This window comes from Neopelma chrysocephalum, unplaced genomic scaffold (genome assembly GCF_003984885.1).
Source record: "Neopelma chrysocephalum unplaced genomic scaffold, ASM398488v2 Primary Assembly neopelma1_96825, whole genome shotgun sequence".
NCBI classification, from domain to species: Eukaryota; Metazoa; Chordata; class Aves; order Passeriformes; family Pipridae; genus Neopelma; species Neopelma chrysocephalum.
Window position 1 is genome coordinate 56,092 of NW_020925469.1, and position 20,541 is coordinate 76,632.

Below are 20,541 nucleotides of genomic sequence, written 5' to 3' on the forward strand. Positions count from 1 at the left end.
TGACCTTTGGACAGGCTAAGTCTAAACTTGTGGAAGATAAAACTTGGAAAACTGGCTGTCTTTCCACATTTCAACTAATGCCTGAAGATTCCCAGCAGATATACAAGCCCTGTGGAAAAGCAGAGAGTGTTTTAATGTAGGCATCTTAATCCAGAATGTGATCCCAGAACTGCCAGGTCCTTGATCCCCTTTGAGCCATCTCCCTTTGGAATGCTTGGAGGTTCAAGCCATGTTGTCCTGGGATGCTCAGCCATCCTGGGAACAGCTGTACTCCCAGGGAAGAAAGCCAAGTCTTTACTGATTTGTAACAGTTTATTTTTGTGTAACAGCTCCCTGTGTTTGTATTAGGGGAACATGTTTATTCTAGGATTAAATAAAAGTCCCAAAAATGGGCCAAGTAGGGTCATTTTCTGGTTCGACTGCTCACAGGACCTGCTCTCTGGTTTACCTATGGAGCAACTCTTGTGTACTCTGGTAAAGCTGTAGTATTGATTTAAGGTGGCAGATAAGCCCAGTCCAGCCTTCCCCAACCATCATTTAGTCTCGTGACTGGGACAGCCTCTGTGCTTCCCACTCACAGCCTCAGGCTGTCGTGCTGCTCCAGCTGATGATTGAGGTCTAAATGGGGTTATCTGGAAGAACCAACAGTCTCCCAGTTCTGTTAAAGCCTCTGGGCTGACCTCAAGCCCACTGATGGCATTGTCCTCAAATGGTGTTTGACCTAAAACCCACTGATGGTGTTGACCTCAGGCCCACCAAAGCACTGGATCCAAGCTGTGGATTAGAAAAGCTGCTCACCATGGCCCTGGGTGAGCCATGAATGGGCAGAAAATTGACTTTTAGAAAACTGTAAAATGCTTCTATGAAGTTTTCACAACAATTTGGTTCTCAGTTGCCTCCCCGAACAGTCTGGAGGCTGAGTTTGGGTGGCCAGGCAAATCTTTGACAGGAAGGTCTCCTTTCCTTTGGTGCTTGTTCCCAGGATGAGGGAAAGCAGCATCATTGTTCCTGAGCTGTGTGAAGGCTGATAAAGAAACCTATCCATGCTATAAAAGTAATTTCCCTAATTTCACCATGTGAAGTGCAAAAAGGACTTTCCACAATCACCAGCTCTGTAAAAAAAAACCAAAACAAAACAGTTAGGAAAACCAAGGGAAGCCCTAATCAGCAAGTCTGATCCCAAACCCTTTTTCAGAGTTTGCTTCCACAGTGTTCTCGGTTTGGGGTCTGATTTTGAACTGATAAAAACAGCAGTTACAAGATTAAATCTGAAATTCAGGCTTGAATCCCCCTTTATGCCAAATCTTGCCCTGACCTTTTCAGAACTCTGAAAGCAAGTAGATTCCCTGAGCACTCCAGTGACTTTGGATGTGCCTGGAAAAACCACATAAAGCATTTTTATGGTCAACAAATAGTTATGATTTTATTGAGTTGCAGAGTACACAAGAAAAAATTGTTCTTTTTGAGTTACTGAAATACTTTATTTTTAAAGAATGAAAAAATCAGGACCTGTCCTAATAAGGAATGTGGGTTTGCTCTTTTAACATTGGGAATGTTAGGGCTTTGTTAGGAAGGCTTTCTTAGGAAAGCATCTACTAGGAGAGGCCATGGCTAGGACATGGCAGCTTGTGACAGAAGGAAAAGGATGTCTTTGCCCTAACAAAGACCTCAAATCCAGCCAGAGTGCCCAGATGGTGCCTGGAGATGGGTCCTGATGAGGCTCTGAGCCTCCCAAGCCCTATTTCAGTGAGCAGTTGAGATCTAGATTCCTCAAATTCATGCTTAAAGGGAAAACCCCAGTGCAAGTCCCTTAATTCCCATTTCTAGTCAGTCCCTGCTCTCAGAGCTGGGTGGGGGGAGCTCATTGTGAGATCCAGCTCACCATGAGGTGTGTAGGGATGTCACCAGCCCCTGTCTCTCCTCTGAGCCCAAGCTCTGCCCTGCCTTGTCTCCTTCTCCAGCACAGTTCTCCAGGCAGACACCTGGAGTTGGGAGAACACGGAACACCTGATTCCAAGTTGCTTTTTCTTCTCTCTCTTCGCCCCCTTGGCGATTTTCCTCCCACTCTCGTGCATCCCTCCCCAGCCCCTTACCTTCCCAAATTTCTCCCATCCCTGTCCTTGTCCTCACAAAGCACATGCCCATCTCTCTCCTGCCCAGAGGCTTCTCTTTGCTGCAGTTTGTGCCATGCCCTGCCAACTTTCCTTAACCATCCTGGGCCTCCAGCTCCTCCTACTCCAGTCCCCACTAAGAAGTGTGTGAGGAGAAGCAAACCCAGCCCTTCCCTTGATTATCTGCCCTGAAACCAGCTCTGTGTTTGCAGCTCGTGGCCTCTCCCCGTTGCCATGTGCCAGTGATGTGGTGCAGCTGGGTTCAATAACCCCTGGCAGGCTCCCAGCATGTCTTACTGATTTTTTTCCCCATGTTTGTCTGTCATTACAGTGCAAATGAACGACCTTTATCAAGAGAGAAAGCGAACAAGACTTCACCTCATTATTTTCAGAGAAACGAGTTAGAGTCCTCAGAAATCCGGGCAAAACTCTGCTTAAATTCTGAGTTTCAATCATTTTAATGGCAAATTTTAATCTGCAAGGGATGTTTGTGTCCGACTGGTTGCTGCCTTTTGCCTAGGTTGGAGACAGAGACAATGCCAAGCAAGCTCATGATGTGAAGTTTATATCCATCTATGTTTGCAGTTTTACTGAAACTTCTGGAATATCTCCTGTAAGCCTAATTTTATTTTGATGCTACTTACACTGATAACAAAACAAACTGAGTCAGACTTCCAGGGCTCTTTGTCAGGGATCTGTTTGACCTGCTCCAGTTAAAGGATGAAGAATTTATAGAATCCCAGAATGGTTTGGGTTGGAAGGGACCTTAAATATTATCCAGTTCCAAACCCCTGCCATGGGCAGGGACACCTTCCACGGGAAGAGGTTGCTCCAAGCCCTGTCCAACCTGGCCTGGAACACTTCCAGGGATGGGGAGTCAACAAGGCATCAAGGCACTTAGGAAATACCTTGAATTCCGACACAGAGCCCTGGGATTTTTTGGAGGGAGGGGAAAAAATCATATGAAGCAGAGAGGCTTTGCCTGAATAAAATTACCAGTATCTTATATTTTCACCAGACAAACTTTTAGCACATAAAAATTCAATTAAGAAGAGAAATGCCCAGCTATTTACAGAGGGCTGGTGCCCTGTTCTTTTGAGAACAGACCTTTTTCTTTTGCAAGAGCAAGGCCCATCCATGACACCTGGAAATCAGCTCTGACTCCACCAGTGCACAGGTTTTATTTCTGGATTTGAGCAACTGAACGTTTTTTTTTTCACGAAAAGGAATTTTTCATGAGGCTGAATCTCAAGATCAATCCTGTCCTCCCTTCTTCCCTTTTACCAAGGTTTTGGGGAAAAAACGTTGCCTGAGAGCTGGTCTTTCATTCTGCAGATCATTGCTCTCCTGGAGTCTTTCAAGTTCCTTTAGCCACCACCATCATCAGCTGCTGCCTCCTGTTAGGCCAGGCCAGGCTCTTGTGTTGGGTTTTTAGCAGAAAACCAGTTCTTCCAGTCAACTGGTCAGTGGCCCCCAGGAAAGCCAAGCTGCTAAAGCATAATTATTTACCTAGGCCAAGCTTTGAGCAGTTTCTATAGGTGCTACAAAGCAAACAGTTTCTCAAGAAGAGAAGAGGGAACAGGGCTAAGGAGGAAAATATTTGCTCTGGAAATAAGAACTGGAGGAGTGACAAAAAATGTGGGCTGTCAGAAGAATAAGCTGAATATTTCAAAGCTTGCGCTGCTGATCCGACTGTGGGCTTGTGGTGGCACAGACATTCAAAGAGTCAGGAAGGGATGCACATATTAAGGCAGTTTTAATGAGGTTAGCCACGATTCCAGACTAGCATGTTACTACCTGTCTGGGAAATTACAGCACCCAGAAGGATGTTGTTGTTTACGATATTAGAAATCAGTTTGCTCCAAGTCTGTGTGAGCTTCAGGTGCCCTGGAGACAGAAGTTTTTCATCCTAAACATTCCTGGTGATATTCAGGTGGCCAAGAACACCAGAACAAGCCCTTTACAAACTCTAACTACTACTGGGTAGCTCAAGTTGCAATCCCGATGCTGAATTTCCCATCTGTAAGCAAAGATAGAATCTCATTTTATTTTCCAAAGAAGGCAGCGGGGTGGGAGTACATTTTTTTTTTTTTTTTGAAACACTGGCCACAGTCCTAGAGTTGTCTCTGCTCATGAAGCACCTTGCTGGTTCTGTGGGATGCTGTTGGAATTCAAGGATTTGATAGAGAAGATCCCGTTTCAGAGCTGAGGGAAGTAATGAGGCATGAACAGTAACCAGAGTCTCCCTCCTGTGTGTTTCCAGTGAGCACTGAGATGGCTGTGGGAGCTGGAGGCTGCTTTTGAAACCATGGCCCTTTGTCATAACCCGAAAGGTGTGTCCTTTCTGTTGGATTACACCTGATCTAAAGCCCATGATTTATCTGGGATCAGGTTGCCTGTTACAGAAGCAGCTGGATGCTGTTCAACCACATCTCCTGATAAACCATCAGTGGATTTTGGTAATTAGGTGTTGAGCAGAAAACTGAGTTTTAGACAACTTGGGAGAGGGTTCTGCAGAAGGTTTCAGATCATCAGCACAGCCTGGTCAGTCCTGATTCCAGACGGGTTGGGATCGAATGTTTGTGCAGCTCCTCCTTTCACAGGGAGAACTCCTTTTCATCTCTGCTTGTTCCCAAGGGAAGAGTGAACAGTGCCATGGCTCCTGGCCTCTGACAAGCACTTTGGTCCCTGCCAGGCATGTGCAGACAGGCAGAACCCTGTGCTCCTGCAGCCCAGGATGGTGAAAAGACCATTTGTGGCTCCTCTGGGGCACTGATGAGCAATTAGCAAGTTTTGCTTATGTGACTTGTTTTGGTCTTTTGTGTCATTTTCTGACAGCCATAATGCTCTGCCAGACCTGCTGCTCATTAAAGAGAAAACAGACCCTCTCCTAAAGGAGATATTTTGCTGTTTAAGCCCAAAAATCTTCTACAGACCCCTGGAAATAGAGGCTGATGCTAAAAATACAGTTAGGGGTTAGTTGTGCAGGGTCAGTGTCACAGCTTGGACTAAAGGGATGCTATGATTAGAGAAAGAAAGGAGGGAGGGAAAGGAGGGAGCTGGGTTCTGGGCAGGGCTGGAAGCCCCAGCACAGTCCAGCAGCTGCTGGTCCCATGGGAGGCAATTCCTCTTCTACACAAACATGGGAAAGAGGCATGAGCTGACTGGGGTGTCCTCAGATTGCAAACACTCTCTGAGGCCTAAAAACTCATGTGTGAATCAGGGCTTGTGTGGTTTAGGCAGAATTAGAATGGATCTTGTGAAAAAGAAGGTCAAGGTCGGATATTAATGCCCCTTTTTTAAACATTCCTCATCATCCTCTCCCAACCTTCTGTTTCGTGCATTACTGGCATCACTTTTCATCCTCTGAAGTGCATTTTAAATCTGTCTGGGTTCAACAGGTGACCTGAGCCTGCACCAGAAGCAGCTGACAAGACAAGAAAGTCCCCTCCAACTGTGCATGTAGATACAGACTGAGATCTGAGAGTAAAAGACACAAGTGTGATTCCCCCCCGCTCCCTCCCATCCCTCCCGGTCACTCACACCTCCCCAGTAAGACTCATGTTCACTTATGGAGATAAGCATCCAGCCAGAGGTCACCAGATTTCTTTAGGGACCTGTGGGAAGAAAATGAAGACAGGTTTGTTTGGGTTGTGAATCTTGTCTTTGGTGGGTTTTTTCCTATGAAGAAGCCTGTTACTGAATTTTAATATGAATCACAGAATGGTTTGGGTTGGAAGGGACCTTAAAGACCATCCAGTTCCAACCCCCTGCCGTGGGCAGGGACACCTTCCACTAGCCCAGGTTGCTCCAAGCCCCATCCAACCTGGTCTTAAACACTTCCAGAGATGGGGCAGCCACAGCTTCTCTGGGCAACCTGTGCCAGGGCCTGACCACCCTCACAGCCAAGAATTCCTTCCCAATATCCCATCTAACCTGTCCTGTCATTCCATCCCTTGTCCAAAGTCCCTTCCCAACTCTCCTGGAGCCCCTTTAGGCACTGGAAAGGGCTCTAAGACTTTCCTGGAGCCTTCTCTTCTCCTGGCTGTTAACTCCAGCTCTCCAAGCCTGTTTCCAGAGCAGAGGCCCTGAAGCCTTTAGGACACCAGAATATGAATCCTTAGGACACCAAATGTCTTTCTTCAGGACAACAGATACAGCAAGAAGAGCTGGAGTGAGCAAGAACTTCCCCTGTGTTATTTGTGGTCCTGTGGGCACCATGTGGTGGGGTGCAGGGCATCACCTCACCGTGTCTGGGGACAAAAGAGGGTTTTGAGCCAGTTTTCAGCTCTTCTGCACATTGTGGCCAACCCACTTTAATTTGCCTTTGCTTAGAGTGCTTTGTGCAGGAGATCCCTGGACTGCAGGACGCATTCTCATGTTCCCTGTCATAAATTATTCCCCTTGGAGAAACTGAGACAGAAACATTAACACAGAGGCTGCTGACAAGGACTATTAGACTCGTCTCCAGCTCTGCCTGTGGGGAGCAGCCTGTTGCTGCTGGCAGGGCTCACATGGGACGCAGCACGGGCTGTAACCTGACTCATCCCCCTTTGATTCATCTCACTTTTCAGCCTGGAGATCTGCTGCCAGCTCCCAAAACCAAGAATCACCAGCTGCCAGAGCAGCATTTCAGAAAGAGTGTTATAAAAAAAGGTCCCTGTTAGATCACAGAATCATTAAGGTTGGAAAAGCCCTCTGAGATCATCAAGGCTCCCAGCACTGCCGAGCCACCACTAAACCATGTCCCCAAGCGCCACAATCAGGTTAGTTCCCATCTAAATGTTGTGTGCTTGGTATTTTGATAGCAACAACACATTGACATGGTATTTCTGAAGGGTCTATAGTGTTCTGAATTCTCTGTGTTAGAAAATACAGGATGTCCCATCCCTGTAACCATGAATTGCAGCTGCAGGTGATACCAGAAGGACCTTACCCAACAATGTCTACAAATGCTTTCCCAAGAGGCTTCTCCTCATATTGGACTCCATACTTGGCACATAATGACTTCACCAAAGGCTTCACCTTCCAGAAATTGTGCCGTGGCATTGTTGGAAACAGGCTGGAATAGAGAGAGAGAGAAAAAAAACAAACCTGAGAAAACCCTGGAGACAAACCCCAAGGGATGGGCATCTCTGTCTGCATCCTCAGGGGGCTCATTATTAGTGTCTCCTCCTCCTCAAGCTGCACAAGCAGAAAAAGGAAGAGAGGCACAGCCCTCTGTTTCAAGGAGGTTGTGAAAACTGATTCTCCTGCTGTGCCTCAAAGCAAAGCTGCGTTCAGAACACAATGAAAGTCAGTCTGTGCAAGAGGAGATGCTACAAGTGCAATGTGAAGGCAGCAGGAGGGAGGGAACAGCCTCAGTCTGCTCTGATGGCTGCCCATTTCCTTTGGGAATAATCGTTTCTTGCCAAATTTTAGCCCCAGTAACCCCTTTCCCACTTCTGGAAGCTCTTGGAAGAGACACAGTTAAAGAAGGATTTGGGGGCACCTTGCCCAGTGCTGTTTAACAGACATTTCCTAAGCTGACTTCCAAACCTAAAGCTCCACCCTTAAAGCCATCTCTTTTACATTTTGTGTTGTCACTGGCAACAGACTGCCCATATGGCCCGGGTTTTAACATCTTTTCTGGAACCTGGTGCCCGGCAGCCCATGCAGTCCCACACACTATAAAACACTGGAGTGCTTTAGGAGAGAGCAGATTCCTGATATTGATACTCAAGTTCAAGTAGTTTGCTTAGGATTTGAGCCCACAGCTCATAATCATAATCATAACTTCTAAATAACCCCCAAATTAGAATTGTGAGGGTGAAAGCTGAAGTATTTGGTAGCAAGGCCAAGTGATGCTGGGTCTGTACTCACTGGTGCTCGATTTGGAAATTCAGGTGCCCGGTGAACCAGTCGTTGAAGAAGGACTGCTCGATGTTGCAGGTGGCTGCCATCTGTGAGGGCGAGAACAGGTGAGGATTAGCGACATCTCACCCCAAAATCAGACCAAAGCTCCTCTTGCCTGAGCTGTCAGAGGGCAGACACTGCTGTGGTGGGGCCACTGGGTGCAGGAAGGGGAGCTTTAATCCTCCTTCAGAGCTTACTGTTGAGTAAACCTGAAGTAAGTTGAAGTCCATGGGTTTGACTGGTGGTAAAATGATGTGGCAATCTAAGCCCAGGCTCCTAAATCTCAGCCTCTCCCAATAAAAATCAGATGGTTAACAGCAGTACCAATGTGAAAAATGGGGCAGGAAAAATGCATGGACACAAAGCCTGCTTTTCCATCCCGTCTAAATAATTCCCACTTTGCCTTAAGTGCAAGGTCTGAGTATTCTGACAATATTTCTTAGCTATTCTTGCTATTAATGATTGTAAAATTAAATATTCTTTCTTAAAATCCTCTTGCACTCTGAACTGGCTATGCTGAGCTCTCCCTCCAGCTCTGATTTTCACTGGGTCTCTACTATTTGTATCTATATGGCAAAATTCAGCACACAGAAAAGCCAAATCATACTTCTTTAACCTGATATCACCTCAAATCTGAGGGAACCTTTTGATTACAATAATTCCAAAATTTTGGACTTCCATGTCTTGATCCAGCACCGCTGGCTCTGGGAAGAACATCTTTATGGGAGGGGTCATGGGTAGACACCCTAGACTACACTGGGGGTAGTGGTAACCCAGTCTTTGGGGTGAGTTGGGGGTGTCCTTTCCCCTCCCAGTTACCTGAGAGCTCAACCAGTCTCTGTGCTTCTCAGAATCAATTTCCATTGGAATGTGATTCATCTGGGTGACCCACACGAACCAGTGACTCTCCAGAAACCTTCAAAACCAGGAGAAATCATGACAATTGGTACATAGGTGGGGACATCAGGTGGGGTTTACAGGAAGCATCAGGAGACACAACCTGTGAGGAGGATATTTCTCTGAGGTATTGAAATAAATTGCTCTCTCAGAACGACTCAAAGTCTCAACTTTGCCTCAAGCTTCTTTATTTAGAGTGACTTTTTTATTGCTTATGGAATAAAATGGCATTTTTAGCACCTGTGCAACAGTCTGCATAAATGCACTTTTTATTCCCTTTAACCAAGAAGTTACTTTATTATAACTTCATTGTAGTTATATTAATCTATACCGAGATTTAGATGTATGTATTGCCTGGACTCATCCTTGTTCTAGGATGTCCACCAGCCTTGTTTAAGTCTTTAGGCTGGTTTTCTGCAATTTTGCTTTTTTTTCTTGCACTTTGAGCTCGACCAAAAATTTTGGAAGTAATGGGTCAGTTGATATAAGTTTTTCAGCTTGATTTCAGGCTGGAAGCAAGTATAGAATTACCTCTGGGAAACGGTGGTCTGAGCACCCTGGAAGGATCCAGCCATGACCAAAGTGGAAAAAACACATAAATGTGTTGGGATTGGACAGTGTATGTGAACAGGGAATGAAGAAAGCAAGGAGAATCCTGGGGGAGATGCTGAGCACCAGAACCATCTGTGCTGCAGGGAGGCGGGACTGGGAGGTGGTGAGAGGGAAGTGAAGCAGTGGGAATAGCCAAGATAACACACAGCAGGGAACCTAAAAAAGGGTACAGCAGAGCTGAGACTGGACTTGTCTGGCACTGGAGAGAGGGGAGAGCAGTAGGGATGCCCTTTATCTCCTACCTGACAAATGTGAGGAGACACAGGGATCCCAGGAGGCCATAGAATGGGATGTATGTGATGAAGTAGCGCAGGTAGTAGCTGATGGCCCAGGCCAGGTCCTAGAGAAGAGAGAAGACATCAGGCATCCCTTTGCCCATCTGGGATAACATGTCCTTGCTGGTGATGCTGGGGACACTGGGTAATCCATCCCTCCCTCCCTGCTCTGGGGTGATTTCCTATGGAACAGCCAGACCCCACAAGGATGGAGGGAACGTTTCACTCACCGCCCAGAACCTGCGCCTGATCATGGTCGAGATGATTTGGATTTGGAAATACACAGGGATGAGCAGAGGTGGGAAGACTGCAAAGCAAAGGGAGATGTTTTGGCCATCAGAGGAGTGGGGAAGGCGTGTGATATGAGGAAGCTGGTGATTTGGGACTGATCCCAGGGAACTGGGAACATGCTTTTTTTTTTCCATGGAGCATCTCCCATGGAGGTTACTCCCAGTCCTGACTCGAAGGCCTGCACAGTGGTCCTGATGAAGGGTGGGATGAGCTGAGATTTAAGGAGTTGCTCTGCTGACACAGTAAGGGCTGGAAGGGTCAACTGGCATTCCAGGAAAAGGGAAAAGTGGAGGGCAGATACTCACTGAGGAAGAAGTACTCGTGCTGGTGGTTGTAAGGCAGGTACTTCAGCTTCTTCTTGCCGTACTGCAGGACACAGAGGAGAAAGCTCAGCCTTGGATTGTGCCACCCACAGGTAGGAGCAGAGTCTCTGCAATGCTTTATTTACTGGCTGCAGAGTTTCAAGTGAATTCCCACCACCAGCTAAGAAGTGTTTTGGGATGATTAAATATCATGACTTTGTAATTGTGTTAGGCGTAAACTCATTTATAAAGCCTCCTGGCTTGATATTCAGGTAATTTCTATTTCCTTGAGAGCATGATGGCATTTTAATGCACTTCTGTCATGCCTGTGGCCATGATAAAATCTGCCAGCACCTCCATCATTCCTGATATAAATGTGATAGGCATAAAGCCTGACTTTTTGGAAGTCACTGCACGGAATGTCTGTGCAAGACAACGATCCTTGTGTAGTTTTCCATGCAAAACTGAAGCATCAAGTCTCCAAACCTCACCTCCACAGTGAAATATCTAAAGCTATACAGAAATGTTTTTTTTGAGCTCCAGGATTGCTCCCACCAGGAGCCTGGAGAACGTGGATTGCTGTAAACTTGCATTATTGCTCCCAGCACAGCAACTTCCCAATGACCATATACCAGTATCTGTGTGCCCTACATATCTCTGGAGTTACTTTCTCAATAGTATAAAAGCTGGCTGAGAAATCATTTTTAATGTTGTATTTCCCTGTATGGTCTTTGCTGCAGGTGCCTGTTTGTTTATTTTCTTCGGGTTTTTTTGTTTGTAAACTAGAAATCCTTGTTCCATTGTGAAAAAGACAAAGGGTGGCACAAGGTTTAAGTCTTTGCATAGGTTTTTATAAGTGGACAGTAAATATTTTGGCTCTAGAGGGACAGACTGAATTAAAAATCACTTAATGTAGCCTGTTCATTCATGTGCAGCATGTCAGTTACTGTAAAAAAATGAGAAAATATTCTTGTGCAAGCAATATCCCCTCAACTGCTTCTGTGGAGAGGACCTTGTGCAGATCTTCTGGGACACAGCTGGATTGACTAATGCTGGAAGATATTTGCTATGGAAGTGGAAGATCAGTTTTGAAATGCTCTTGATGAAGGACTGAGGAACACAATTTCCCCCTCACGCTGATATTTCAAGCCAGCAGGATGAAGTTGCCTTTGAGGGCTTTCTGCTCTCTTTCCAACCCCATCTGCATTATTTTCCCCAAGCTACCCCAAAACACTTTCTCCCATGGTCAGCACAGGAGATGGATAGGGAATTATTATTCAACCCTGCTCTTCAGCCCAAGGGTTGGGGAGGATGTGATGGCCAAACTCCCGTCAGACAATGTAGCCAGATGAAATCCCTGGATTAAACATTTCCTTTCTAGCATTCCAGGAAGTCTTGACTGTGCAAGTCATGTCTACCAACAGCAGCCAGCTCCCAGATTTGCGCAATCATTGCCTGAAGCCCTTTTAGGACAGTAGTTTTCCATGGTTTATCCACTTTTTCTTACCTCAACAGGCTGCGTATCTCCAAGGACAAAAACATGCAGCATGTTCACATCTGGGTCCTTCTTGAATATGTTGGGCTTGGCGTGGTGTTGGAAGTGACGGTGGTTCCACCAGTTTGCAGAGGCACCCTGGGCAGACAAAAGGACAAGGGATTCATCCATGGGAAGCTCCAGCTCCTCTAAAGGTAGGATTACCCAATCATTCATATAAACTAAACTGGTGCAACTCAGATCATGGCCAAAATGTTATTTGCTTTTGAAATAGCAACAAGCAGGGAGTGGTTGAGCTGTTGGTTGCTATGAGACTGCTGGTTCCAGAGGGATGGTTCACCCTCACTAAGGATCATCCATATTGAAAGGCAGGGAATAAATACACTCTCAGTGAGCTACATGTCACCGTGTCTTCCCACACAGAATGGTTTGGGTTGGAAGGCACCTTAAAGACCATCCAGTTCCAACTCCCTGCCATGGGCTGGGACACCTTCCACTAGAGCAGGTTGCTCTAAGCCCTGTCCAGCCCGGCCTTGAACACTTCCAGGGATGGATAGAATCATTTAGGTCCTGTAAAATCATCAAATTCAACCACTGACTGACACTAACCAAATTCACCACTAAACACTCTTGCTGCCTTGCCAGTTACTATTCTTGTTTCCCTTCTCTGCCTGTGAGGCACAAAGTGGGTTTGGGAGAATTGTTCCTGCGCATGTGGATGAAATGCCTGGATTGCACTGGACTTTACTCAGGATAGAAGTCCTGAAGACATGTTGAATGGGTGGGATGTAGCAGGATGGGATGTTTGAAAGATATTATTCCTTACTGGAGTGCATGGCAAAAATACGGATGTAAAAAATTATGACATTTATTAAGTTTTGTCCTCAACTGATATAAATTAGAGTGGTTCCACTGGAACTTTTGGAATTACTGAATCAGCTATGAGTACAATCTCTTATCTCTTCTGCACAGGAGCTCCATGTGCAATGGTCACAAAGTTCTTTATGCTTCTGCTCACTTTGGGAAAGTTTAGAGCTGCTCTTTCCTACCCACAGCCAAAGTGACCCACAGGTGCTTCTACAGAGCCCTGGTTCCATAGTGTCCTTTACCTTCAGGTGTCCAATGACAAACTTGTGGACAATGTGGTTCCAGGAAGATTTTTTAAAGACAGACAGGTGTCCAAAATCATGTTGCAGCCACCCTGCCTGGGCCTGGGATGAAGGGAAATCAAATAGTTAGGAAACTGTTTGGAATCAGAGCAAAGCATGAAAGAAACAGAAAGCACATTGTGAGTGTGAGGAAGGAGGGAATTAACTGAGTGAGAAGGTGAAGATCTCTGGAGGGGAACATTTAATCATGGAATCATTCAGGTTGGAAAAGACCCTTAAGATCATGAATCTAACTGTAATAGTGACTCTGCCAAATCCACCAAGATGTGGAAGGAAAAGAGAAAGAGGTGAGAAAAACGCGTGAGCCACAATCAGGAGGCACCGCAGTGGCAGGTAAGTTGTGAGTATTTTTCACTGGTGTGACTGTTTTGCACTGATCAATAATGTAATATGAAAAGTTCAGCACACACTGTCCTTCTGAGTGATTTGTGCATCCAGTGTGCTCCATCCCTGCAAGTTCTTACCTGGGAAGTTGTAAGGATGCAGGCCAGGATGAGGGTTGTGATCCAGCCAGTACCAAAGTATGAAACCATCAGCCAGGCCAACACTTCCATTGCAATAATATGGCCCAAGTAAAGAGAGAAGAACAAAGGACTTGCTCTGAACAAGTTCATATCCTCTGCAGTCTTCCTCAGGGTCCGGAAATCCTCCACCAGCTGGGACTGCAAGAGACAGGCAAGAGCAGTGTGAGGCTTTTCAGTGAATCTGAATGAGCTGAAGGATGAATTCCATGCTAAGGACCCTGCATTGGTTGGCTACTCCAGAAGTAAAGGACCTGCCTCCATATTAACCCTGTACTACAGCTTTTCACAGTACTTCCCTATGAATAAACATCCTGGCTGATCTGAGCCCACATCCTGACCTTTTGCACCTTGAGCCAGGAGAGTAATTCAAGCCTCCTGCTGTGGATCAGCAGCATGACCTGGCTGTGTCAAGAATCATATCACCTGATGACTCCTGCCTGAATGAGCTTCCCAAGCGCTAAAGAGAAGCTGGAGAAAGAGAGAAAACAGTGCTATTGTGCAGAATTCCAGAGCTCTGATGATGAGCATCCAATATCGGCGCAATGGTCGTCTATTCAAGCTGTGGGGCAGTGTCGTGCACTCATCCATGAGGAGCATTCCTGGGTCACTGGGGGTCAGTGCTGGCTCCTCTATTGTGAGTGACACAGATATATCATAATCATGGCCAGCCACAAACATGGGGGCAGGATTGGGTTTCGTGGCAGGAGCCAGTCGTGCCACGCTCTGGGCCTGAATTATGGATGAACAGTCTGGCAGGGAGACAGAGCTGCCCTGGGGACGGTGAGTGGGTGGAAAAGGTGCTTGGTGGGTTGCTGCTCCTTAGCACGGCCACCAAAATGAGACATCTGGGTCACCTCTGCTCATGCCATGCATGGCACAATGCATGCTCCCCAGAGCTTTGCTGGTACTGTGCTCAGCAGGATAAGCCAGTTGGAGTCTCAAAGAGGCATTTCCCTGGGATTAATGTGTCAAAGGGAGCTGCAGAGCAAACACAGAAAGAGATTTAGGTCTTGTTGAGGTGGTGAACACCTGTCTGGAAGCCTATTCAGACTTCTTTGCCTACTCCTCTCCTTCCCCCACAACAGGCAAGTGGTGACGTGTTTTAGAGCTTGTCAACAGAGAAGGAACAGCAGAAGGGACCCCAGTCACCAGAGCTGCTGCACATTTCCCACTCCACATGTCTCAGTTCCCATTTCCCCTCAGGATGGGATCAGGCCAGCCTAGAAATCAGCTGTTGGTGGCTCTGTGGCAAAGGGAAGGCTTGCACAGACAGTCTGAACCTGTCACCCCACTCCCACAGACATTTAAATCTATGCTGGGATGTGCGCGTTGCTACGTGGAGATGTTTCGTTACTGAGAATTTTCCTCCCTCTCTGGAGCTGCCTGTGGTGAAGAGACCTTTATAATCTGCCTGCTTCTGACCTGGAGAACATCCCAAGAGTTAAAAATGGTGGGAATACCCATCATGAACCCCATTTCAGACAAAAAATACTCACGTTTTTACCTCGGTCCTGGCTGGGCTCCCCTGGAGCAAGTTCTCCAATAAGCAATGGTTTGAGAAACTTTTGCACCAAGGTGGGATTGATATGGAAAGCCTGAAATGCATCCTGGAGTGGAAACAGGAGTAACTGTGAGATTGAGGAGTAAAATGTGCTTCCTATTCACTGTGTCATTCCCTTCCACCTCCAACAGTTGTGCCCCCCATGTACCTGGGAAAGAGGGGCAGGAAGTGACCTCCACCTCTGTGATCACTGCATTAATTCCACCTTAAATCCAAAATGGATTTGCTTCCCTATTCTCAAGGGAATGGTGAGACCTGGGAAGTTATCCAGCCATATGGCGAAAGGCACCTCAAGAAATGTTTTCTAAGCAACTAAATACTTAAACCCTGTTAATTCCCTTAGAAGGTAGGCAGGGAGGAATTTGTGCAAATCCCTACTAGGATATAAATACCCTTGGAAAGTCTGATGCTGGGGAGGGGTTGACTGTGGTGACTGAACCCGGATATAACTCCAAATACAAAAAATACCAATATACCAAAAAGAAACCCCAAATACAAAAAATATTACTGGGTGTAGATCCCAGCAGTAAAACAGCTGAGGAAATTTGGTGACTTCTTATTTTGGAGCCTGCCTTTCTCTTCTTATTCTGTAAGATGAGTAACTGAGTGCTCCCTTAACTCTTCTTCATTCTAGAACCATATTCTAGCTATATTGGCTGTTCTGCAAGCCTTAGAGAGGAATCAAACCATGCTAAGCAGGTTAGAAATCTTAAAATTATCATAGTTATCAATACATGTGATGAGATTTCTTGTCATTTCTCCTGTGTGTTTTCTGTTCAGTGCCTGTCTGAAATGTTGTGTGCATTTCACTGAAGTCTCTGTAATACTTGTTAATAGACATAAATAGTTTGTTAAATTTCAGCAACAGAATCTAATTGAGGGATGAAACTCAATACTGATGAAACCTGTGAGATAAGTCCCATCCTATATACTCCTGTGGCTGGAAAAGCAGGAAACCAGCTGGAATATGATTTTTCTTACTTATTTTCAAGGCTTCTTCTAATATGGAAGAATAATGCCTTGTTTGTAGAGTTGATTTGATCCTGGAATTCATGAGTTTACCCAGCTCTTCTTTTTTTTTACTCCTTTCCCTTCCCGCATGTTTTTGTCTACCTGTATCCTACAGGTGCCTAATGGGAGCATATTTGATGTGAGCAGTGAGATCTTGCCCACCTCTCCTTTCGCATGCCAAGGTTTAAATTTTAACCCAAACACAGTGTTAGAGACAGAAAGCTGACCAAGATCAGAACTCCTTATTCTGTCCTTGCCCTTTCCTTATTGCACAGAGTTAACTCTTGGAATTCACTCAGGAGAGCTGTAAAGATTAGTTCCATGAAATGCTAAGACTAGTATGGAAAAAAAGAGCTAAAACCAGGAGTCAGGACCACTGTGCTTCAGCCTTTCCACCTTTGTCCCATTGCCTAACAATTATAGGGGCCAACTAGGTCTCCCTCCTGGCTCTAAACAGAAAGGGCAGAGTGAAAGCTGACCCTTCTGGGAGCTGACCTCCATCAAAAGCCCTCGGTCCCAAAGTCCACCAAAATCAACAGCACCTTTCACCTGATTCCAAGGCTTTGGATTGAGCTTTGAAATAATACTCTGACCGTAGAAATTTTGCTGTGGGAGGTAATATTTGTGTGTATATATGTACACATATGTAAACAGTTACTGCAGCATTTTCTGCTCTTGGACCCACAAATACATCACTGAAATGTTAACTCTGGTTGCTCGTTCCCTTCTCTGGGACAATTTTCAGATGGTGTAAAAGAGGAAAGAAGAGCAGAATGAATGGGGGAGTGAAGAGCTGACTGTACCTACTGCAAGGCTGTGCAATTTTGTGTGAAAAAAAGGGGAAGAAGGGGAAAGAGGAAGAGGGTGAACATGTCGACTCAATATTATTTAAACTAATGGGAAAAAAGTCTTTGGAAGTCTGACTGGGTACTGCCTGTCACTGTGCAGGAGATTCTGCTGGTTTGTGTTGTATTAATTTAGGTGTATTAATACAGCTAAAAGGTATTTTTGTCTACCTGGGGCTTCCCTGCCAGTAGCCTGTTTTTTAAACATGCCTATACATGCTCTGTCATGCCTTTTCCAGGGCCTTTTCCTTTTTCTGCCCCTGAACTGAATAGTCCACTTCTTTCTGGGTGCGATGAAAGGTAGGGGTTGGAACTGGTCAGAAATGCAAATGTGGATGTCAAAATACATTGTTACTCGACAAGAAATGTTTTTATTAGCTATATGTCGTGTATCTCCTTTATTAATAGTTCCTGAATATTAGATAGTACCTGAATTTCGGGATTGTCCTCAGTTCTGTACCACAGGAGATAAAAAGCAAAAGGCAAAAGATAGTCTTTGGGAAGTGCTGTGAGATATTGGCACTTGACCTCCCAGCTTTGTGTTCTACTGACCAAATAAGCTTAAGTGTCTTACAGGATATGGGCAGCTGCTTTTGATGCAAAAAAGCTTTGTATAATTGAGGTATGGATATTTGAAGTGCTTAGAGCATCAGCACAAGGATGTTCTTTCACATCCTTGAACATCCTGAAACAGAGACACTGCAGGGTGTCCCTGCCTTCCTGTTCTGTGCACGAGGTGACACCAGACCAGGTTGTCCCAGACTAATATGTTGTGTTAAAGTGTGGCCTAAAAATCATAGAATGGTTTGGGTTGGAAGAAATCTTAAAAATCACCTCATTCCATCCCCCCAGGGGCACCTTCCACTATCCCAGGATGCTCCGAGCCCTGTCCAACCTGTCCTGAGCACGCCGAGGATGGGGCAGCCACAACCTAACTGAGAAACCCCTCCCAGCACCTCACCATCCTCAGAGGGAATCATTTCTTCCCAGTATCTCAGCCTAAAACCACCCTCTGTCAGTGTGAAGCCATTCCCCCTAGTCCTGGCACTCCCTGCCAACTACACTTGTTGCTAAGGAGAATCTGAGAAAGATGGAAGCCGTATACAAAATAGGGATGTAAACATGGGAATTTTTATTATTGCCTTTTCCTCTTCCTAAACTCTCCCAGTTGTGATACCTTGCAACACAGAATAAAACTTGTCAGCTAAAGCCTCAACAGAGTCAAGGCCAAGCCTTTCTCACCCTGAAGGAGAGAGAGGTTTTGTTGGCATTAAACTATTATTCACCGCAGGTAAGCTGGAAAACTGATGCCAATCCTGCTTTAGGGCTCAGAGTGGTGATTTAACAATTTCAGAGCATTTTTAAGACCATGACTTCATGGGATGAGATGTAAGAAGGGTGGGAAGGTGGGTGAGGAGGTGGGAGGAGGACCAGCAGTCCTAGAATCACCAGTCTGTGTTTCAGCCTCCTTTTTAAAGATTCCAGATAAACTCAATAGCTGATGCTTTTCGGTTTCTAATGGAGATATTGGAGTTAAATTCTTGGGGGTAGGAGTCAAATTCCTCCAGTTTCACCAGCTCTGTGTTTAAGCAGTTGAAAGTAAAACCTGGCCCATCTTTTTGAGGGAGAAAGCTATTCATCCAGAGGATTTACTGGAAAGGGACAGGAATGCCAAAATGAGGCTCTGTGTTTCAAGGAAAAGAATGGAAAAATAACCACGAAATGCAGGGAAATGGGGACTGATGGAAAGGGAAGGTTAGTGGTTCTGCCAAATAATTTTGTAACACATGGAACCTTCTCCTTGTTAAGGTGTCAGGAGCTGTGGGAGACCAACAGTTAATGTTACTGCTTGGTTTCTGCACATTTTGGGAAAAGCTCTGAGGCAGTTTGGATTTTATTAATGTACCCTGAGGAGAGAACACACGCTCTGGATGCACTTCTGAGGAAGGTGGTTTTGAGGGAAACTCCAGACAACAAACAATTTATTTCTAATTTGTTCCTTTGTCAAGGTCGGGGTTTCTTTTGGTTCGGTTTGGTTTGGTTTCTTGTTTTTTAAGTTGCTGAAACCTGAGAGGTGGTTGAACCCAGCGCAGGAGCAGCTGGAGCAGCAGCAAATGGTTTGCTTTTTTTTTTTCTTTTCTGTAGCAACCTGTAACTAAATTCTCTAGAGAATTCGCTCCTGGGGAAAAAAGCTAAAAAGCTCCTTGTTTTAAAGCCTCAAGTTCACCCTCCTCACAGAAGCAACTTTGAGACACAGCCTGGCCTCTCCTTAACCCTTCCCGTGCTTGGCTATGTGACTCTGCATGTCAGACACACTGGAAAGGGGAAGATTTGGGACATTTTGCTCCTGGATTCAGAGCTCCAGGCACAGCACAAACGAGACAAAGGCAAACCAGCAGGATTTAGGCAGAGCCGAGCAACCTCTGGGCTGCGGATTGCCAGGGTTCCAGAGAGCTGCATCCATTTGGACCAAGCTTTTCGCTCCTCCAAGCAGCGAAAGGGCTGAGCTGGGTGTCCAGCAGGTGGTAGGGAGATGGGGAGAGGGAAGAGGCAGGCAGCCGGCTCCCTTCAGACCCAGCAGGGAGGGAAGGAGCTGTCAGAGGATGCTGCTGGAGCCGGGAGAGCCGCGGGGGTCGGTGCGGGGGGTCCTTACCGTGGCATCTTCGCCGGCGCAGTGGCTGATCACTCGCTGACCCCCCGGGTGTCTGTTTGCCCACTTGGTGACATTATAAACCTTTCGCTCTATCACCAGCCACTTGTCCGTCCTCAGGTTGTGCTTCTGGATCTCCTCCCAGGTGTAGAAGCGGATCTGCGCCGCTGGCTCCCCCGAATCCCCCCCTTGCTCGCCCCCTTTCCCCATGGGGCCACTCCGTTCTTTTGTCTTCTTGCCCAAAGGGGGAGGTTGTGGGGAGAACCTGTCCCTGCGCTTCTTAGGGATGCGTCGGAGGGGAAGGGCTTTCCTTGCGGGATTTACAGGGCTATGTGCGAGGAGAAAGTGCACCAGTGCGGGGACAGCCAGCCTAGGGGGCACTTCCGAGCAGGCGGAGAGATTCCAAGGGCTGGGAAGCGAGAGACAAAGAGAAGGGAGGACATGAGCGACGCCCCCCCCCCCCCGCACCCCCCCCCGGGGTTTTCCCCCCCCCCCCCCCCCCCCGCTGCCACCTCCTCCCTCCCGGGCATCCTCCCACCCCCGACATCCTCCCCCCTCCAGCATCCTCCTTCCACCCCCTTCCCCGGCATCCCCCCCGCGCTCCCCGGGGCCCCCCCCCCCCCCTCCAGCATCCCCCCCCCAGCCCGTGCCGGCGGGTTTCCCGGCGGGATCAGCCGAGCCCCAGCGCCAATCCCGGCCGTCCCGCCGCCCTCCCGCTCCCGGCCATTGGCCCGGACCGATCTTTCGAAGCCGGGGCGGCCACGGGCCGGGACCGCCCGCCCGGGGCCGGGGGGCGGGAGGGAGCCCCTCGCCTCCTCCTCCTCCTCCGCTTCGCTCTGGGCTTCGTGTCCTCGAGAATTTTCACTCCTGCTTTAAAGAGCTGTCCCCGCTTTCCCCCCCCCC

General features: G+C 46.9%; 1 protein-coding gene across 2 annotated transcripts in view; it reads right to left on the reverse strand.

The window, feature by feature from the left end:
* Window positions 1–298: 298 nt before the first annotated feature.
* FADS2 (fatty acid desaturase 2) overlaps window positions 299–20,541 on the reverse strand; it is a 40,274-nt gene continuing 20,031 nt past the window's right edge. The window contains exons 1-13 of one of the 2 annotated variants that reach the window (XM_027670311.1): window positions 19,642–19,960; window positions 15,068–15,178; window positions 13,512–13,709; window positions 12,988–13,089; window positions 11,891–12,016; window positions 10,387–10,447; window positions 10,021–10,097; window positions 9,758–9,855; window positions 8,826–8,922; window positions 7,974–8,053; window positions 7,048–7,173; window positions 5,655–5,728; window positions 299–1,112 (exon numbers count right to left, since the gene is read on the reverse strand). In XM_027670311.1, coding sequence (XP_027526112.1) covers window positions 5,677–5,728; window positions 7,048–7,173; window positions 7,974–8,053; window positions 8,826–8,922; window positions 9,758–9,855; window positions 10,021–10,097; window positions 10,387–10,447; window positions 11,891–12,016; window positions 12,988–13,089; window positions 13,512–13,709; window positions 15,068–15,178; window positions 19,642–19,848 — 1,335 coding nt within the window. In that variant the 5' untranslated portion in view covers window positions 19,849–19,960 and the 3' untranslated portion in view covers window positions 299–1,112; window positions 5,655–5,676. Of the gene's footprint in view, window positions 1,113–2,420; window positions 5,729–7,047; window positions 7,174–7,973; window positions 8,054–8,825; window positions 8,923–9,757; window positions 9,856–10,020; window positions 10,098–10,386; window positions 10,448–11,890; window positions 12,017–12,987; window positions 13,090–13,511; window positions 13,710–15,067; window positions 15,179–19,641; window positions 19,961–20,541 lie in introns of those variants that run through there. The other variant, XM_027670312.1, reaches the window with a different exon arrangement.